The sequence below is a fragment of the Neoarius graeffei genome, chromosome 26, assembly GCF_027579695.1.
Source record: "Neoarius graeffei isolate fNeoGra1 chromosome 26, fNeoGra1.pri, whole genome shotgun sequence".
NCBI classification, from domain to species: domain Eukaryota; kingdom Metazoa; phylum Chordata; class Actinopteri; order Siluriformes; family Ariidae; genus Neoarius; species Neoarius graeffei.
Window position 1 is genome coordinate 30,512,971 of NC_083594.1, and position 20,068 is coordinate 30,533,038.

The 20,068-nt window shown below is 43.1% G+C and overlaps 1 protein-coding gene across 4 annotated transcripts in view; it reads right to left on the reverse strand.

Moving 5' to 3' along the window:
* ipo9 (importin 9) overlaps positions 1–20,068 on the reverse strand; it is a 211,830-nt gene that overhangs the window by 125,997 nt on the left and 65,765 nt on the right. For 2 of the 4 annotated variants that reach the window (XM_060910599.1, XM_060910598.1), the window contains exons 5-12: positions 10,934–11,022; positions 10,704–10,790; positions 10,498–10,638; positions 10,301–10,401; positions 10,068–10,126; positions 9,825–9,976; positions 9,625–9,723; positions 9,385–9,491 (exon numbers count right to left, since the gene is read on the reverse strand). In XM_060910599.1, the coding sequence (XP_060766582.1) occupies positions 9,385–9,491; positions 9,625–9,723; positions 9,825–9,976; positions 10,068–10,126; positions 10,301–10,401; positions 10,498–10,638; positions 10,704–10,790; positions 10,934–11,022 (835 nt within the window). The remainder of the gene's footprint in view (positions 1–9,384; positions 9,492–9,624; positions 9,724–9,824; positions 9,977–10,067; positions 10,127–10,300; positions 10,402–10,497; positions 10,639–10,703; positions 10,791–10,933; positions 11,023–20,068) is intronic. The other 2 variants (XM_060910601.1, XM_060910600.1) reach the window with 1 other exon arrangement.

Genomic DNA, 20,068 nt, shown 5'->3' on the forward strand with positions numbered 1-20,068 from the left:
GGGGCTTCTTTGGCACTGGTATTATGGTTGTAGCTTTGAAACATGTGGAGACAACAGCTTGGTTCAGGGAAACGTTAAAGATGTCAGCGAGGACATTCTTGAGCTCCATGGCACAGTCCTTCAAAACAGGACCAGGTATGTTGTCTGGTCCAGCTACCTTACGTGGGTTGATCCTGGAGAGGGTCCTCTCCATGCTGGCTGGAGCCAGACATATGGCCTGTTCATCCGGGGGAGGAGTGGTCTTCTGTGCTGGAGTGTTGTCTTGTGTTTCAAAGCATCCAAAAGAAGTAATTTAGGCAGTTTAGCAACGTGATGTCACTCTCACAGGTCTGTGGTGGGGGTTTGTAGTTTGTGAGGGCTTGAATGCCACACCAGAGAGACTGTGCATCTCTGGTGTTGAAGTGTCCAGATATTTTATTGCTGTACTGACGTTTTGCCTCCCTGATGCCACGGGACAGGTTGGCTCTGGCTGTTGTTAGACCTGCGGTGTCACCGGCCCTAAAGGCTGCGTCCCGAGCCTGCAGGATCCTGTGAACCTCTCCTGTCAGCCAAGGCTTCTGGTTAGCATGAACAGTGATTGTTTTGCAGTGAGTGACATCAGTGCATTCAGCATTGTATGCTGTGACAGCCTTGGTGTATTCCTCTATGTCCGAGGTGGGCAAACTATGCACATACGGCCCGTTGGCGTTTTTAATCCGGCCTGCGGAAGACAATCATATAAACGCGATTGAGCAGATCTATAAACTATAAGCTTCAGTGTTATCATGTAGACAGGTGTTCTAGAGATCTGTCTTTCCAGTCAGTCGTATTCACGCGAGATTACATTTGCAGAGTGGTGCAGCGTGTGCCATGGAAGTCATTCTGGCGACCGTGCCACTGATGATCTCGAGAACACAGGATATAAAACTTTACAATGAGTGGTCCTAAAAAAAGAAAAGTGGACAGTGAGTGCAGGGTGTTCAATAAAGAATGGACAACTAAATATTTTTTTTGCTGAAGTCCGATCAAAGGCTGTATGCCTGATTTGTAAAGAAACCGTTGCGGTTTTAAAGGAATATAACATCAAACGGCACTTCTCCTCCAGGCATGCTAATTATGCTAACAACCAGTCAGCGCAAGAATGGACGAATACAGCTCAGCGGCTGCTAGCTGGTTTGCAGACTCAGCAAAACACCTTCAACAAAACTAACACCAGACTTTGATGCGCTGGCAAAGAAGGGCGATCAACAACACTGCTCCCACTAAAAGTGAATGTGAGTATTAACACTTTCTCTTTTTAAAACTATGTTGGAGCTGTAATAAGATGGTAGTCACATGTTTACAGACATAATAATATAAAAAGTATAACTCTTAGTAATTTTGGTTGTCGTGGGTGGCTGCTGTAGTGCTGGGGTTTGTTTTTAAGTACCATGTGCTTTTGGGTGTCTGCTCCACCCCTCATTTATGTCCCTGTCTGCTATTATAGGTGTATTATGAGCAGCTGACCTTGCTTCTGCTTATATCTGTTCCTGGACTTTTGCCTGTGGAGGTTATTCTGATCCATGAGTGGCCTTTTGGAATATGAAAACCTGTGTTTTGATTTTTTTGAGGACTGGAAATATTTCAGTGACTTTGAACCTGAAAACCAGTTTGGAGTTTTTTTGCTTTCTTGAGCTGTTTTGTTTGATTTTGTGGGCTGGATGGATCCAGTGCCAAACCATTGAACTGCAAACATGTTGGCATGGTGTGGTACCCAAACTGTTGAACTGCAAACATTTTGGAATGGTGTGGTACCTCTCCTACTAATGGTGGTTGGTTGTACTGGCAGGCTGGAAGTGTATGGTTTATATTAAAAAAAAAAACCTCAGGTGTAAATCTACGAGTTCAGTGAAATGTACAAAAATATGTACTGATATGTAATTTAGTTCAATTTAATGATATGCAATTTAGTTGTATGTATAAAATGATACAAATATACAAATACACTGGCATCCTACTCATCCTGGCAGCTCAAAGATGTAATTTAAGAATCAAGTGTGCTACTTTTCTTACTGTCACGTGTGTGTGTGTGTATATATATATATATATATATATATATATATATATATATATATATATATATATATATATATATATATATATATATATATATATATATATACACACACACACACACACGCACGTGTATTACTTTTCTGGATGGATCCAGTGCCAATCTATTGAACTGCAAACATTTTTCTGCTCTGCCTTTGTTGACTGAGAACTAAAATAAATGTCAATCTGATCTGCATTTGGGTCTCTGTCAGTGAAGGTCTTAAAATAACACTAAAGCTTTTCCGGTTTATGTTCAATATGTATGAATTTGGTGCTGGCCCGGCCCGCCTGGCAAATTTCAAAAGTCAATGTGGCCCCTGAGCCAAAAAGTTTGCCCACCCCTGCTCTATGTGGTCATTGTAAGTGGCTGCTTCTTTGAAAATGTCCCAGTGTGTAGTACTAAAACAGTCTTTCAAAGCATAGGAGGCCCCCTCTGGCCACACACGTACCTCCTTTTGTGCTGGTCTGATGGCTCTCACTCTGGGTTTATATGCAGGTCTCAGCATGATGGTGATGTGATCAGAGAGACCCAGGTGGGGGAGGCCTTGTAAGCTCCTTTGTGAGTTGTGTACACAAAGTCCAGTAAGTTGTCACCTCTTGTTGGAAAGTCCACATGTTGATGTAATTTGGGCAGTAAAACCTTTAAATCTGCATGATTGAAGTCACCTGCTGTGATGAGGAATCCATCTGGGTGCACGGTCTGATTTTCACTGATGGCCTGGTAGAATTCATTGAGTGCCTCGCTCCTAACGTTGGTGTTAGCGGTGGGAGGGATGTAAACAGCGACAAGCAGAATCGATGTAAACTCCCTTGGTAGGTAGAAGGGTTGGCACTTGATAAACCGTACTGCAATGAGTATTGCATCGTTTAAAATTCAATATGATCTTGATTTCTATGCATTATTCAAGATCTGAAAAAAACATTTCATATGTGTTATTCCACATTCAAGATTTTCAATGGGGTTTAGGTCTGGCAATTGGGCTGGCCATGACAGGGTCTTGATCTTGTGGTCCCCTATCCCACACCTTGATTGACCTGGCTGTGTGGCATGGACCACTGTCCTGCTGGACAACCCTCAGAGTTAGGGAACACTGTCAGAGCAGAAGGAATCAAGTTTTATTGCAGAATAGCCTTGTACATGGCTTGATTCATGCATGCGTCACAAACAAAAATCTGCCCCATTCCAACCTTGTTGAAACACCTTCATGCTGAGACCTGCATATAAACCCACTGATCCTCCACCAAATTTCACAATGGGTGTGAAACACTCAGTGCGTTTACATGCACACAGAAAATCGAATTTCTGCCGTAGCTCGACTGAAATCGAAGTTCTAAATGCCATGGAAACACCTTAGCTCGGCTGAAATCAAACCGCACTGGATTTCTCGTAATCGAGCTACGCGACCTAGATTATGCGATTGTAGCCGAGCTACTTAGCGCATGTAAACCCTATCGAGCTACGTAGTCGAGCTACTTACTTCAGCACTGCCCCTTCCGGAAGTGACGAGTGACGAGACCACAAGCGGGAAACACAACAGCCTCGGTCGGCATGACAACAGTAGTAGTAGCGAGCAGCAGAAGAGGTCAGGAGGAACAACATCTCTCAATGTTGCTGTCCTCGTTCTTCTTGTGAACACGGAACTGATAACTTTGTTTATACTCTTGAATAGCTCTTCTTCATGACGACAACCGGAAGTGTACCAACACAGGACCAACCTGTGGCTCGAGTGCACAATGTACCTCACACAATAGCTCGATTTCCTTGTGTGCATGTAGGATTGGATTTCTCTGGCACCCCTGCTGGGACCCTTAGCTCGATTACCGACAGTAGCTCGATTTGGATGTGCATGTAAACGCACTGACTGTGGCTTGTAGGCCTCTCCAAGTCCTTGTCTAACCATTAGATGGCCAAGTAATGGGAAAAGCTGACAATTGAACTCAGAGACGATGACCTTACTCCAGTCCTCTACGGTCCAATCCTTCTGGTCTTTAGCAAACCTCAGCCTGGCTCCTCTTTGCTTCTCATTGATGGATTTTTTTTTTCTAGTTTTGCATGACATCAACCCCACCCAGAGGAGCCCGTTTCAAACCATCCTTGCGGTGCACTCAACTGCAGTTGCCATTCTTTTTGTAGGTCACTAGATGTTATCCTACGGTTGTTGAGTGACATATGTAGAGATGAAAGTGGAGCAAAGAAAAAAAAAAAACAACTGAACTTGGGGGGGGCAACGTCCCCCGAAAATATTTTAACATCATAACACGCAAAATCCTGCATTCTAGTGCATTTTAGTACTTATTTTCACTAAAACATGTTATAACTTAAGCCTTTTTCCTTCATGTACATTAATGATTAACATGTAAAAAATATCAAATTTAATTCCCCTAGTTAATGAGTAATTTTCAGGAGTGCATTTAGAAAACGTGGTGATTTTCCTGGCTACACAGTTCATTACTTTGAAAAATATCAGACAGTTGAAGGTAAACTCAGCAAAATCCCAAAACAGTACTGTTAAAAAGTAAAGGTCTGTTAGAGTTTCTAAAGCTTCCAGGTTTCAATGTTGGGGACATTGAGCCTCGTTTATCAGAGTTGTGCATTTGCATAAGTTAAAGTGAACTAAAAATTTCCAATTCATATATTTGTGAGTTGAAGCCAATTGTTTACATTAGTTCATACTGTCTGTAAATTTAAACACACCAATGAATACCAAATTTCTCATGTAAATCAGGGGCGTAGCTAGGATTTTTCAAGGGGGAGGGGTGTCACACTGACTGGCAGCCTGAGTACATTATGTAACAAAAAATAATTACCATTGCTAGCTTTAGGTAGCTTAGAAACTGGCTCTTCCATTATTGCTGTTTCTTCCACGTTTTCTTGATGTGTTCTAGAAATGGCACTAAAACTTCACTTCGAAACCACAAAATGCAACTTTGATGGAAAAAAAAATATATATATAATAAATTGCTTACCTCGCTTCACATTGAAAGAAGGAGGAAAGTTTTGCTTGTTTTGACCTGGAGAATTATTGACACGAGGAAATACTTGTAATTTGCAACTAAAAAGACTGCAGCTACACTGGCAGCTTGAACATGCTTTCTAGTGCGATTGTGTTGCGCAGAACAGTGTCGGTCCTGCGTGCCTTAGCTCGTGCACCTGAAGGCGCGCCTTGGGCGCGTGTGCCTAACGAACTCCGGCACGCGTGCCGTTAACAAACACCTGTCTTTAATCAATGAACTATGTTTGGGCTATTTAAGGACTGCGCCTATGCAAGGACGATGCGAAGTATTACACTGCGTCTAGGAACGCGAAAAATCTGAAAAATAAATTTCTCTATGCGGAAAACCGGAGATTTTCAAGAGTTTTGTCAAATATCCGGATTTCCAGGTAAATCCAGAAGACTTTCATCTCTGCATATGAAGGCGTTGATCATCAGTGGAGACTTATTTTCGCACTCTGCAACTTTGCCCCCGATGTCTGCTGCTTGACCTTGTTCTTATGAACTGCCATCTTTGAAATTTTGAGGATGAAAGCAACCTGACTGTTCCTGTATCCCTCTACCAGTAAACCCAGAATGGAACCCTGCTTTTTCTCACTCAAAACTTTTAACTCTTTTGGCATGATAGATATTTTTGTATTCCAATTAAATTTAAGGTACTACTAGCACTGTTTTTCTCATCTAAACTGGTCCTATTGCAAAAGGATAGTGATGACCACAGTAGTGATTCTTATACTTTTCCTTGTTAAACAAGATTTGATTCAGGTGATCACCTAATCAGTACCTCACATTAAGTAAAATGAGGTGTGCTTGTGTTGGAATTCCAGCCCAGACACTAGATTGAAATGGCTGCCATAAACAGAGATGTTAATTTTTTCTTAAGTCCAGGCAGTCTATAAAATTTTTTTCCCCCAGAGCTGCATGTATGCATGCGAATATTATATAAAAAAAAAATTGGAGGGGAGCCATCAGGGCCTTCTGAGAAGGCCCAAACATATCAGCATTTCATAATTTCATTCATTCTTTGCTTTCATAATTTCATTAAAATTATTCTCTTCTAATGTCAGCCTCATTTTATATCAAATTTGCTTCAGAAATGAAAAGGTTATTTTAAATGTTTTCAGGACAGGAGAGTTATCCAGTGAGATTTTGTTGTCTCTAGGCAGAGAAGGGTTTAGAACTGGCTCACTCATTGGTTAGGACTTCATTGCCAGGACAGAAGACCATGACAATGTATGTACATGCAGGAAGTGACAGATGAATTAACCAATCAGATTTTGATTTACAGTGGGAGGGACCAAAAATTTTTATCACCTAGCCCTTCTTGAAGTGTTCATGCTGGCTTAACTGCGCAGCAGTGAAGTCACATTCCAGCCGGTGTAGTGTTCATCAGAAGTGTTAGCGAATGCTAATAAAGCCATCAAGTCAATGCTATCAAGAGTAAGTAGCACAGGCTAACGACTGAGAAACTAAGGCCCTATCCACACGGCAACGGATTCAGGTGAATCCGATACAATTGTTTATCGTTTAGGCCTGGGGTCCACACGGCACCGGCGTTTTGGGTGCCCCAAAACGCATTCTTTTGAGAACGGATTCCAGAGTGGAAAGATCTGGCAACGTTGCCGTTGCGAAGTTGTCTGGATGAGTAGAATGGATTTGTTTACGATGACGTCACAACCACGACTGTCAGTGCTTCACGCCGGGTAGAAGTGTAACAAACTCGATGCGAGTTGTCAACAAATCCTATAACTTGGTTCATGAAACACGCTTACAAAATATTTTCACTGTGAATATTTATTGTGTAATGGTGCAAAGTGAGAGAGAGAGAGAGAGAGAGAGAGAGAGAGAATATAGCCCTTAGGGCAGAGTCAATCCCGCCAGCAAAAATAGGGAAAAAAGGAGCGATCTCACCTCTTCAGATGTTGGTTTAAGTCCTACAATACATTCCTCAAAAAGGGCGTAGAAGAACAAATTAATCCATCAACGTGTAGCATTCAATTTATTCCGGACCATTAAAAGACGCCGCCTTCCGCATAGAATCATACGTCATCCTCGCCGCCATATGGGATGGGTCAAAGCGGAGAATAAAGATGCCTCATTCATGTGCTGCGTTTAACTGTACCAACAGGTTTGCCGTCCAAACGAGATCACATGGGATTACCTTTCACAGGTGAGACTGGAAAAATACTTTTCATTGTATTTGGTCATTATAATATAATTTTACGAACAGATTTTTCTGACTTTGTGGCTAATATGAAGTCTCGCGCATAATAGTTTATGCGCATGCGTCCTTACTACTTCTATTGTTCTGGTGTCTCCGAAGGGACTGTCTTATAGTGCCCCTAGAGGTGTGGCAGGTGTATTGCATCGTTTTCAGCAAGCGTTGCCATATGGACCTGATATTTTACTGATCGTTGCCCATGTGGACGCGATATTTTTTTTAAATAACATCTCGTTGCCGTGTGGATGTAGCCTAAGATTTCCATCTCCAGACTCTTCTTCCACGCACTCACACCACAGTATTTTTCATTGACTTAAGTATTATTTTCCCTGTGTAATTTACTTAGTTACTTTTAAAATCAACAGACAACTACACACAACAGAGCTACCTAGCACCTTGCAAAATCCTTTGCCCTGTCTGCCTAAGTTTTGGCTGAGCTGAAGTCCCAGTTCTAATACTAATGGTTCACCACTGAGATATATATATATATATATATATATATATATATATATATATATATATATAAATAAATTACAAGTGATCAACAAGAGTAACTAATAACACACTTCACACTTTTTAGGGCATACCTAACAACGTGTTTTCTTTCTCTCTCTTCTCCCCCCCCCCATCTGTCCCTCTGAGTTACATGTTGATCCTGGGATTGAGATGCTGGCCTCTTCTGCCCCTCGGACCTGCTTGATCCATCCTGGTGCCCTGTGTCTGGTCGGAGTTTTATCGCCCCACTCCTGTGAAGGACGGCCCCATGAGGACAGTTGAGGGTTATACCTGTTAAAACTGTTAATATTATAGTCAGGCTGTCTGTTGTTGCCCAAATGAGGATGGGTTCCCTTTTGAGTCTGGTTCCTCTCGAGGTTTCTTCCTCATGTCGTCTGAGGGAGTTTTTCCTTGCCACCGTCGCCACAGGCTTGCTCATTGGGGATAGATTAGGGATAAAATTAGCTCATGTTTTAAGTCGTTCAAATTCTGTAAAGCTGCTTTGCGACAATGTTTATTGTTAAAAGCGCTGTACAAATAAACTTGAAACTTGATTTGATTCACACTACGATACAGTAATAAAAAGGTATGTGAATTTGGTCTCTCTCTTTCTCTCCCTCAGATGAATGGGATTCTGATGTTTTCGCGTCATATTTTCTGCCCAGGGTCAACCACAGATAACTGAAACCACAGTTTCCAAGTAAATGGACATGGCAGTCCCAACGTATTGGGTCTTTGTTGTTAAAGTTAGCAACTCATGTCTCCAAATCCTGGCAGAATTACAGTGTTTTCAGCAGTGAAAAATATGTATTGCATTAAGCAAGTTATACATTATAGTCTCATCTCATCTCATTATCTCTAGCCGCTTTATCCTGTTCTACAGGGTCGCAGGCAAGCTGGAGCCTATGCCAGCTGAATACGGGCGAAAGGCGGGGTACACCCTGGACAAGTCGCCAGGTCATCACAGGGCTGACACATAGACACAGACAACCATTCACACTCTCATTCACACCTACGGTCAATTTAGAGTCACCAGTTAACCTAACCTGCATGTCTTTGGACTGTGGGGGGGAAACCGGAGCACCCGGAGGAAACCCATGCGGACACGGGGAGAACATGCAAACTCCGCACAGAAAGGCCCTCGCCGGCCACGGGGCTCAAACCTGGACCTTCTTGCTGTGAGGCGACAGCGCTAACCACTACACCACCATGCCGCCCTATATTATAGTCAACTCAAATATATCTTGCTCACAACTTCAGTATTTCTGGGAAATTTTAAGTTAGCTAGAAACTGCATTCATGTGAAATCTTCATGAGTGTTTGCATTAAATTTGTTGAAATTTCTAATATACCAAGTACTTTAGTTCAGGAGTCTTCAATCTGATCCACAAAGGGCCAGTGTGCCTGCAGGCTTTCATTCCAACCAAGCTGGAGTCACACCCGATTTTAATCAGTTAATCTTAGTCTCCAAACAACTACAACACTGGTTATAATGAAAGCCTATAGCCACACCAGCCCTTTGGTGATCAGACTGAAGACTCCTGTTTTAGATAAATAACATTACCTTCAGTAGTCTTTTTTTTTCCTTTTAAAGAAACCTACCAGTGCTCACTGCCACCATTCTTGGCCTGCTCAGCCTCCTGGAGGTGTCTTGTTGCAGCTGCAGCTAATGCTGTTGCACTCTCATTCTGGAACTCTGCTGCTACGACCTGACACACAGAACACAGCACCAACAATGTACTATGATTTTAAAGTTTTACAGTCATGTATGAGACATTTTGATAAATGTAATCAACGAGCATTCATCATTTTTAGGCAACAGGACCCTTTTTGTTTTTTTACCAGCAATAAATCTTGAGCAGATATCCGAACAGAATATGAAAAGGTGTCATCATCTTCATCCTCAACAAACTGCTGCGGATTGGCTGTCCACACTTTAATCTGTATTATGAGCCCACATGGTTACTAATGAATGGTATACCAACAATCATGTAGTAAATTTAGGTGCAGAAACACATACATGCATAGAAAACTGAGCATACCTGATCCTCTGTGATCTGCATATAGAGGATAATGTAATAGATGAGTTCAGGAAGAGCCTTCTTTACTGTGCTCTTAAACTTATTGTTATCCAACAATGTGTGTACAAATTCAAAAATGCTGAAGACCAGGTTCTCAAAGCCAAGGACTTCTCCTGCACAAAGGGTCCAGAGATCTGCCATGATGATATATATTTTACAAAAATTGTTACTATAGTTATGAACTTTTACACACGAACCGCATACCATCAGAGTCAACAGGATCATCCACTTCTTCTGTGTAATTGACCTCTGTTCTCACATAAGTGAACACTTGGTTAAGAAAATACTATGTTAATGTAAAAATGTTTGTGTTTACCTAATTCTGCATTCAAATATACATACATGACTGCTCTGAAAACAAACAAACAAAAAAAGCTACATCGTGAAGTTAAATTATATTAAAAAAGATTTTGCGGTGAGAGGAATGTAAAGGATATAAAGAAGCACTTTCTGTCAGTGTGTTCCATACAATGGGAAGAATCTGTTGCATAGAAGATACCATGCGTTTAGGAAAGTTCTTCACAAGAGCAGTCACTGCCTATTAAAAAAAGATCAAAAACTAATAAAGCATTTATTTCACTCAACAACAAAGCATTCTACAATGTTTTCTTGCAGGATACAACAGTTTTCTTGCCTTCAAGACCTCCATCTTAAGACCACTGTCTGAAGTGGGTCCATCTGGCATCTGCACAGCCTGCACAAGTGCTTCAGTGAACTGTTCTACCACAGGAAAAAAGAAGGCTTTGGCAGAACCCTGAAAGTAAGAACCAAGAGACTTTAAGAGAAACAATTTTAGGAATGAAAGCGATAATTTAACCCTTTCCCCCAAAATAATCTCACTTTTTCAAATACTTCAATAGCAGAGATTAAGTTGGCACAAGTTGTAAATATCTCAACTGCTCTGGATCGCGTGCGAATGCCGTAGACCTGCATTAAAATAATAATAATCAATTTCTTTAGAACACTTATAAGTCTTTCATTTTTAATTAGATATTTGTCTTAAGACAAAGTAATCATCTAGTATTTTTTTTTTCAGTTACAGAGTTCATTATAGAAACTTAATCCAATACCTCTGCCATGGTGAAGATTTTGTACATCTCTGGCAAAATGACAGGGGCAACCAGTGGCATCTGCGTGTCTGTGACTTCTCTGGTGAACTCTACAGAAGGGATTCATGGATAAAATTTAGATTTCCATGGCATGGGTATATTTGTGATACCTTCTCTTTATGGTAAATAAAGTAAAAATATAAGAGTCCAAATGTTTATATAAATTTACCCTGAAGATAATGAAACTTCATTCTCCTGGATAGACTAGAAAATGTGAGAGTTAAGGGCCCAGGTCTAATTTAACTGATTGCCATCAGTTTGTTGATATAAATGGTGATTTTTCTATATATTCTACAGTAAACTAGTAGTTCTGTCTTCAGCACACTGCTTTCTTATGAGAGAGAGAGTCAGGTCAGAGTCTAGTGGGCAGTATGTAGAAGATATGCATTGAGCACATCACTAACGCAATTATTGTTGCCGTGGGGCTCCACGAGTATCTCAGGATTCAATTGGACGTGAGCCGCGTTCTCGCCAAATTCACCACCTCGCTAGTTAGAACGAAAAAGAAGAAATCCCGTGATCCTGAGGTGCAACAATCACTACCAAAGCAATCTCCTGTGGACTACTGGAAGATTGACAATTCTGTTGCTGAACTGTTACCTTCTGTTGTGGACTGGACGGACATCTCTAAGAAGGAACTTGGAGCCACGTCGTCCCATTTGTCCTCATCAACTAGCCTGCACAATACCTTCCAGCTGGATACCCGCTTTGTGACATTTAGACCGCGCTCTGTGAATTTCATGACAGAAGACGTTGAGTCTGTTGCACATGACCGTATGGACACTGCATCAGACTCTGACCCTATGACACCTATGTCACCATCGCTGTCTGTACATCATTCGACGCCACCACGTATGTTATCACCTACCACAGAGAATAGACACAGAGAACCTGCAACAACCTGGCTTTCTTGCGCTGACAATGGACAAACGTGCAGCTATGTACGGACCAGTACGCCTCGGTCATGAATCGGTCCTTGACTCCCCTTTCCGACAAGGAACTCGCTCTTCTCACTAAAGGGCTGTCATTCTGTCCGGCCCCAAAGCAGATAAACGAACTTAAGGTTAAGTCAGATCTCATCGCTTTTTTTTGTCGTCTCCGGTTATAAGAATTCTTCCATTGTACCCCGCTTTCTACACCTCTGGCTGATGTAACACAAGAAGATACGGGTTTTAAATTGAAATCTACATTCATGCCGCCAGTTTACCGAGACAAATATTTGGAGTTCTTCATCAGCATGGTTGAAAACGAGGTTCTGGAACAGGTGAGGTCAGTCACAAAGTTCCATCGTAACCTGTCTAGGTCGGAATCGGTAGCTCTATGTGAACTAAAATCTAACTCTGAGATTATCAAGGATGCAGATAAAAGGTTCAGGCGTAGTAGTCATGGATACAGCTCGCTATATTGCTGAAGGGGCCTGTCAACTGTCGGACACTTCTACATACCGCCCACTAAACTCTGACCTGACGCAAAAACTCGTAATACAACTTAGGTTCCTACTTCAGGAAAATGACACCATTACAGAAAATATGTACACGTTCGCTTTCCCGGAAGATCCGCATCCAGCTCGCTTCCATCTCCTGCCAAAAGTCCACAAAGCCAGAGTTCCAGGTCACCCAGTGATTTCTGGCTGTGGCTCGCTTACAGAGAAAGCTTCCCAGCTTGTGGACAAGTTTTTGAAATGCCTTGTGTTACTTCCTACCTGAAAGACTCTTTTGAATTTTTGAATAAGCTGAGAAATTTAGGTTCTGTACCACCCGGCTCACCTCGTCACTTTAGATGTTATAGCTCTGTACCCTAGCATCCCACATGAGGATGGTCTACAAGCTCTGACTTTTTAAATACGCATGGTTTTTCTGACACTAGACGCGCTGACATTGTAGAACTTGCTGGTGTAGGTTCAGTCCGTCTAAGAACTACAACAGCCCGTCTCTTTAAGAAACTACATTTCCCATCAGCCAACTTCCGCGTTGACCTACGTCACGCATGGGCGGGATAATCTACGTCACTTCCTCCACGACTCCATAAGGGACCCGGAAATCCGCCATTCTTCCTCTTTCCGTCTTGGACTTCAAGCTGTCTGGACACAGAGATTTGCTCTGACCGAGCAAACCAGATAAAGACGTCTTTTCTTTTCCTCAAGAATCAGAGTTTCACGCTTTTCTTTCACCTTTGGCCACGGTTGATTCTAGGATCGCGCGATTTTTAAACTCAGCTTGAGTTACAACCGGTTTTCAGTTATTCATTATACGTACGTACGGACTGCAGCCCAAGCAGTTAATTAAAGTTAGAAGTGACCGGATCCTTCTAATTAAATCGTTGTGCACATTGTCTGATCAGAGACTTCTTCCCCACGGACCACACGTCGGACCAAGAAATCCTCTGCTTTCCACGGAAGTGACTCACGTGCTCCACAACGGTGAAACTCCAAAAGTCTCGGAACATCTTCTCATAATCTCGCGTAGAGACAAGATACTGAAGTAAGACTGGCATTTGGACAAAACCTAGTCTTAGGAATTAGCTTTTATTAAGGAGTGTGAATTAAACTCAGGAACGGTTTAATTGTGTACACTGTAGACACTCTGTGTTGAATTGATGATTGCTCTATTTTGTCTTAATCTCTCAATTGCTTAATAGATAGGCTTTTGCATGCTTTTCTCTATTCCTTACTAACATACTTAATTTCCTTATTACACATTTTGACCGCATCAAGATTTCAGTGGATTCAGTACTGTTATAAGCTAGTGAAATAAGCCTACGACTAATTCTTTTGTCCCATAATAATTTTTAGTTTAACAACCAGTTATTTTTTTTACAGATTTCAGGTACTGCCATTGGTACGAGGATGGCACCCTCCTATGCTATTATCTTTATGTATACAGTTGAGGCACTTATTCTCCAGAACCCTGTTTCCCCGTTCACTTGGTGGCGTTTTATTGACGTCTTTTGCGTTTGGACTCATGGTGAGGAGGCCCTTTTAGCCTTCCTTGACTTTGTAAACCAGATCCACCCATCTATCAGGTTTACTATGGATTATTCTCATCTCATTATCTCTAGCCGCTTTATCCTGTTCTACAGGGTCGTAGGCAAGCTGAAGCCTATCCCAGCTGACTACAGGTGAAAGGCGGGGTACACCCTGGACAAGTCACCAGGTCATCACAGGGCTGATACACAGACAACTATTCACACTCACACCTACGGTCAATTTAGAGTCACCAGTTAACCTAGCCTGCATGTCTTTGGACTGTGGGGGAAACCGGAGCACCCGGAGGAAACCCACGCGGACACGGGGAGAACATGCAAACTCTGCACAGAAAGGCCCTCGCCAGCCACGGGGCTCGAACCCGGACCTTCTTGCTGTGAGGCGACAGCGCTAACCACTACACCACCGTGCCCCCGGATTATTCTCCTGTTAGAGTTAATTTTTTGGATATTTATGTTAAACTTGATAGCGAAGGTACTTTCCATCTGTTCAAACCTACCGACACCCGACAATTTTTGCTGATGTCATCTAGTCACCCTGGTCACGTCAAGCGTAATCTACTGTAGCCAGGCTCTTCACATTTTATACATATGCTCGAATGCCGATACCGCGTTAGATCGTCTCTGCAAACTTGAGCAGTCTTTTTGTAGACGTGGTTACAGCAAACGCCAAGTTAAAACTCAGACTAAGAATGCCCTTTTTTATACTCTCCTAAAATGAAAAGTGATAATCGTGTACCGTGCATTTTCGAATCTCACCCCGGCCTTCCAGACGTTAATGGCATTTTGTCACGCTACCGCCCTATTCTCCACTGCTACAGCAGAAAGAAAGAGTGTGTACCTGAGGAAGCCTTTGGTCCGCTTCAGACATCCCCATAATTTATGTAATTTGCTGGGACAAGCGAAGCTGCCCAACCCAGACAGACACTCAGTTATACAAGATTCTTGTGGGCCATGTGGAAAGTTGTGTTGTCAGATTTGTAGTATTCTTCCTTAAGAAACTTCAATCACTCGTACAACTACTTCGGCTACTTTTGCCTTTATCAGTAATGGGGCCAACTGTGCTTCTACCAACTGTAGCTACACTTGCACCCTGTGCAAGTCCCAGTATGTTGGCCAGGCAAAAATGTTTAGACTTCGTGTTAATAATCATAAAAGTGCTATTAGAAACACGAGAGTAAACTCAGGTAACAATTGTACGCAGTTGTATGAACATTTTACTACGAACGGACATTCTCAATCTAACTTGTCCTTCACTATTGTACAGGTGTGTTCCAAAACTCAGGATCTACTTGAGGCAGAAAGAGACTGGATCTGGAAACTAAAAACAGTGCACCCTTCAGGTCTAAATGTTAATGACTGTTCCTGTAGTCTGCTTAGAGGCCCACGTGCCACTTGTTCCTAACCCTTTTCTGATTGGCCTTTGGCTTTTTTTTATCCAAGATGGCGCCGCGGATGGTTGCCTCGGTACTTCGCTCTCTCGTACTTTCTATGTTTTTGTGTATTTTTTGTGCTTTTTGCGCTCCTTTGCTGGTTACATACTCCAGAGAAGAACTTATAAACATTGGAATAACCACCAGTAAAGTTTTTTCATCAGCTTTCACTGATCCAAAAAGTTTTCCAGAGCTACTTGTTGGAGGAGCAGCAGTTCACTATTGATTATGCCGAGGACACCGGAGACACCGGGGGAAGCGAGCCAGCGCGCTCGTCAGGCTGAGGCAGAGGGGGTTTTGCACTGCGCGCCAGTCTATTCACCTTGCTAACGTCCGCTCTCTGGCCAACAAGATGGACGAACTGCTGCTCCTCAAAACAATCAACACGGATTTTAACAGATCTGCTGCCTTGTGCTTCACCGAAACCTGGCTCGGTGAGCACATCCCAGACTCTTCTCTCCACCTGCACTGAGCGGACCGTGAAACGGAGCTCACGGGGAAAACGAGGGGAGGTGGAGTCTGCTTTTACATTAATGAAGGTTGTGTACTGATGTCACAGTTCTAAACAAATCAGGTAGTCCTCATCTGGAGACATTATTCATAAACTGCAAACCATTTTATGCTCTGCAAGAGTTTTCCTCATTTATTCTGGTTGGAGTTTACATCCCCCCCTCAGGCGTGTATTAATGAGGCATTACAACACCTGGCTGACCAGATAAACAATGTGGAGAAAAAACACCCAGACTCTTTGCTCATTGTTTTGGGGGACTTTAACAGAGCAAACAAACTGCCAAATTATAAACAGCACATTAAGTGTCCCACCAAGGACACAAACACTCTGGACCATTGTTACACTGTTTTAAAGGACTCATACCACTCTGTCCCCCGTGCAGCCTTGGGACTATCTGATCACTGTATGGTTCATCTTATCCCGACCTACAGGCAGAAGCTGAAATCTGCTAAGCCTGTAGTTACGACTGTGAGGAGATGGTCCGATGAGGCCAAAATGGAACTACAACCTTGCTTTGACTGCACTGATTGGAGCGTTTTTGAGGCTGCAGCCTCAGACCTGTATGAACTGACTGATACTGTGACATCTTACATCAGTTTTTGTGAGAATGTGTGTGTGCCTACCAAAACCTTCCGCATATACAACAATAAACCCTGGTTCACTGTAAAACTCAGGCAACTTCGTCAGAACAAAGAAGAGGCCTACAAAAGTGGAGACAGAGTTCTGTATAATCAGACGAGAAACACACACAGTGCATTTACATGCACATCCAAATCAAGCTACTGTCGGTAATCGAGCTAAGGGTCCCAGCAGGGGTGCCAGAGAAATCCAATCCTACATGCACACAAGGAAATCGAGCTATTGTGTGAGGTACATTGTGCACCCGAGCCACAGGTGGCGCTACACACCCCATCGTGTTGGTACACTTCCGGCTGTCGTCATGAAGAGCTATTCAAGAGTATAAACAAAGTTATCAGTTCCATGTTCACAAGAAGAACGACGACGAGGACAGCAACATCGAGAGATGTTGTTCCTTCTGACCTCTTCTGCTGCTCGCTACTACTACTGTTGTCATGCCGACCGAGGCTGTTGTGTTTCCCGCTTGTGGTCTCGTCACTCCCGGAAGGGGCAGTGCTGAAGTAAGTAGCTTGACTACGTAGCTCGATAGGGTTTACATGCACTAAGTAGCTCGGCTACAATCGCATAATCTAGGTCGCGTAGCTCGATTACGAGAAATCCAGTTCGGTTTGATTTCAGCCGAGCTAAGGTGTTTCCATGGCATTTAGAACTTCGATTTCAGTCGAGCTACGGCAGAAATTTGATTTTCTCTATGTGCATGTAAACGCACTGACTGACAATGGAGGTGAAAGCAGCTAAGAGGAGCTATACTGATAAGATTAAACACAGCCTTTCAGCAAACGATCCGACGTCAGTGTGGAGCAGAGGTGGAAAAACCCGGGTGCAGAAAGTAAAAACCCTGCCACATTTTTGCTCCAGCCAATTCAATGAACCAGCTGATCCTAATTACCACATCCCCAAGCCAGGTTGATGAGCTAATTGGTGAAATCACCTGTGTTGAGAGCACAGGCAGAAGGAAAACCTAAGCAGGACTTTTACTTTGTCAATCCAGTTTTTCCACCTCTGGTGTGGAGAAACCTACAGAACATTACTAACTATAGGAGACCATCCACCAATACTGCAGTGAACCATCAACTGGCTGACAAACTGAATGCGTTTTAGTGCAGATTCGACACATTCACACCTCTCCCCCCTTCAGTCATTAAAGACCCATTTACACCCCCTGCCATTCTGCCACCCCCCGCCTCTTTTCCACAAACAGAAGATCAGGAAGGCAGCTGGCCCAGACGGTGTGTCACACTCTTGTCTGAAGGTCTGTGCTGACCAGCTGGCTCCCATCTTCACCCAGATCTTTAACAGATCCCTAGAGCTGTGTGAAGTCCCCTCATGCTTCAAACGCTCCACAATAATCCCGGTTCCTAAGAAAACCAATATCACAGGACTGAATGACTACAGGCCTGTTGCCTTCACATCTGTAGTCATGAAGTCCTTCTAGAGACTGGTGTTGTCCTTCAGGTATGACATCACAGACCCCCTGCAGTTTGCCTACTGGGCAAACAGGTCAGTGGATGATGCAATAAATATGGGTCTACACTACATCCTGCAACACCGTGACACTGCAGGGACGTATGCCAGGATCCTATTTGTGGACTTCAGTTTGGCATTCAACACCATTGTTCCAGACATCCTCCACACCAAGTTCACCCAGCTCACTGTGCCCTCCTCCACCTGTCAGTGGATTACAAACTTCCTGACTGACAGGAAGCAGCAGGTGAGGATGGGGAGCATCATATCCAGCACTCGGTCTATCAGCACTGGTGCCCCCCAAGGGTGTGTGCTCTCCCCACTGCTCTTCTCCCTTTATACCAACAACTGCACCTGAAGAGACCCGTCTGTTAAACTCCTGAAATTTGCGGACGATACAACAGTCATCGGCCTCATCCGAGATGGTGACGAGTCTGCATACAGACAGGAAGTTGAACGGCTGGTCTGGTGGTGCGGTCAGAACAATCTGGAACTGAACACGCTCAAAACTGTGGAGATGACAGTGGACTTTAGGAGGAACCCCCCCCCCCACTCTGATGCCCATAACCATCACCAACAACATGGTGACTGCTGTTGAAAGCTTCAGGTTTCTGGGTCCCACAATCTCTCAGGACTTGAAGTGGGAGACCAACACAGTCACTATCATCAAAAAGGCTCAGCAGAGGTTGTACTTTCTGCACCAGCTCAGGAAGCTCAACCTGCCTAAGGAGCTGCTGACAATCCTACTCTGCCATCATTCAGTCTGTTCTTTGCGCTTCCATCACTGTTTGGTTTGGATCGGTCACCAAACAGGAGAAGAACAGACTGCAATGGACAATAAGGTCTGCAGAGAAAATTATTGGTGTCAACCTGCCCTCCATCCAAGACCTATACCTGTCCAGAGTCAGGAAACTGGCAGGTAACATCTCTGTGGACCCATCACACCCTGGTCACAATCTGTTTAATCTTCTCCCCTCAGGGAGGCGATATAGATCACTGTATGCAAAAACAACCAGACACAAGAATAGTTTTTTCCCCTCAGGCTGTCTCTGTGATGAACAGCTAAAATCCAGATTCATATATCAGTAAAATCACTTGCAAAATATCTGCACACTCATACTGTCATTCTGTGCTCACTGTTACTCATTTATATTTATACTTATTTATATTTACTATTTCATCTTTACACTATGCACCATATTGCACCAAAAAGGGAAAATCCTTTCTGTGATGAACAGCTAAAATCCAGATTTATATATCAGTAATATCAGTTGTAAAATATCTGCACACTCATACCGTAATTCTGTGCACACTGTATACTTTAGCTATTCCATACTTGACTTACTTTGCACTATGCACCTATTGCACAATTTTTCCTGTTTGTGTATACGCTTTTTATCTGTTTTGTACTATGAGAACTAAGTGAAACTGGAGTCAAATTCCTCGTGTCCCCCCATATACCTGGCAATAAAAGTGATTATGATTCTTGCTGTTCTTTATTGGTCAGTTTCCCATTGTAAACTTTTAGCTATTTTTGATTGGATGAACTTGACTTTCATAATTAATGTCATTCATGCCACTTCGCTCATGTTTTGACACTAATGGCTTTCCGGAATGCATGCATACATGCATTCCGGAAAGCCATTAGTGTCAAAACATGAGCGAAGCATGTATGTTCTATAGAGGATGTGCAGTCACGTGACACGCACGTGTGTACTCCGCCATATTGGACGGCATCAGGATTGTTTACCTTGCGCGAGCGTAATGGATCCAGGGAGTAATCCCCAAGAAAATTCGGAAAATACCCCATCTACATCGCGCGATTACTTGTCTAATTTGTTCAGCATCTTGGTGACGTGAGGCAGCGTTACGTGGAAAAGTGTTCCAGGTTGGGGATTGCAGATCCGTACAACTTGCCGCAATCCTTGTTCAGGGAAATTCGGAGCTGCGGTGCCGGCGATTTGCCCGATCTGGCCTACCACGACATTTACAATTTTCTTGTTAATCGTGAATCATGTTACACTGGCAAAGCCCTCAAAGCTTACAAGAGCCTGGAAGCTTATAAAT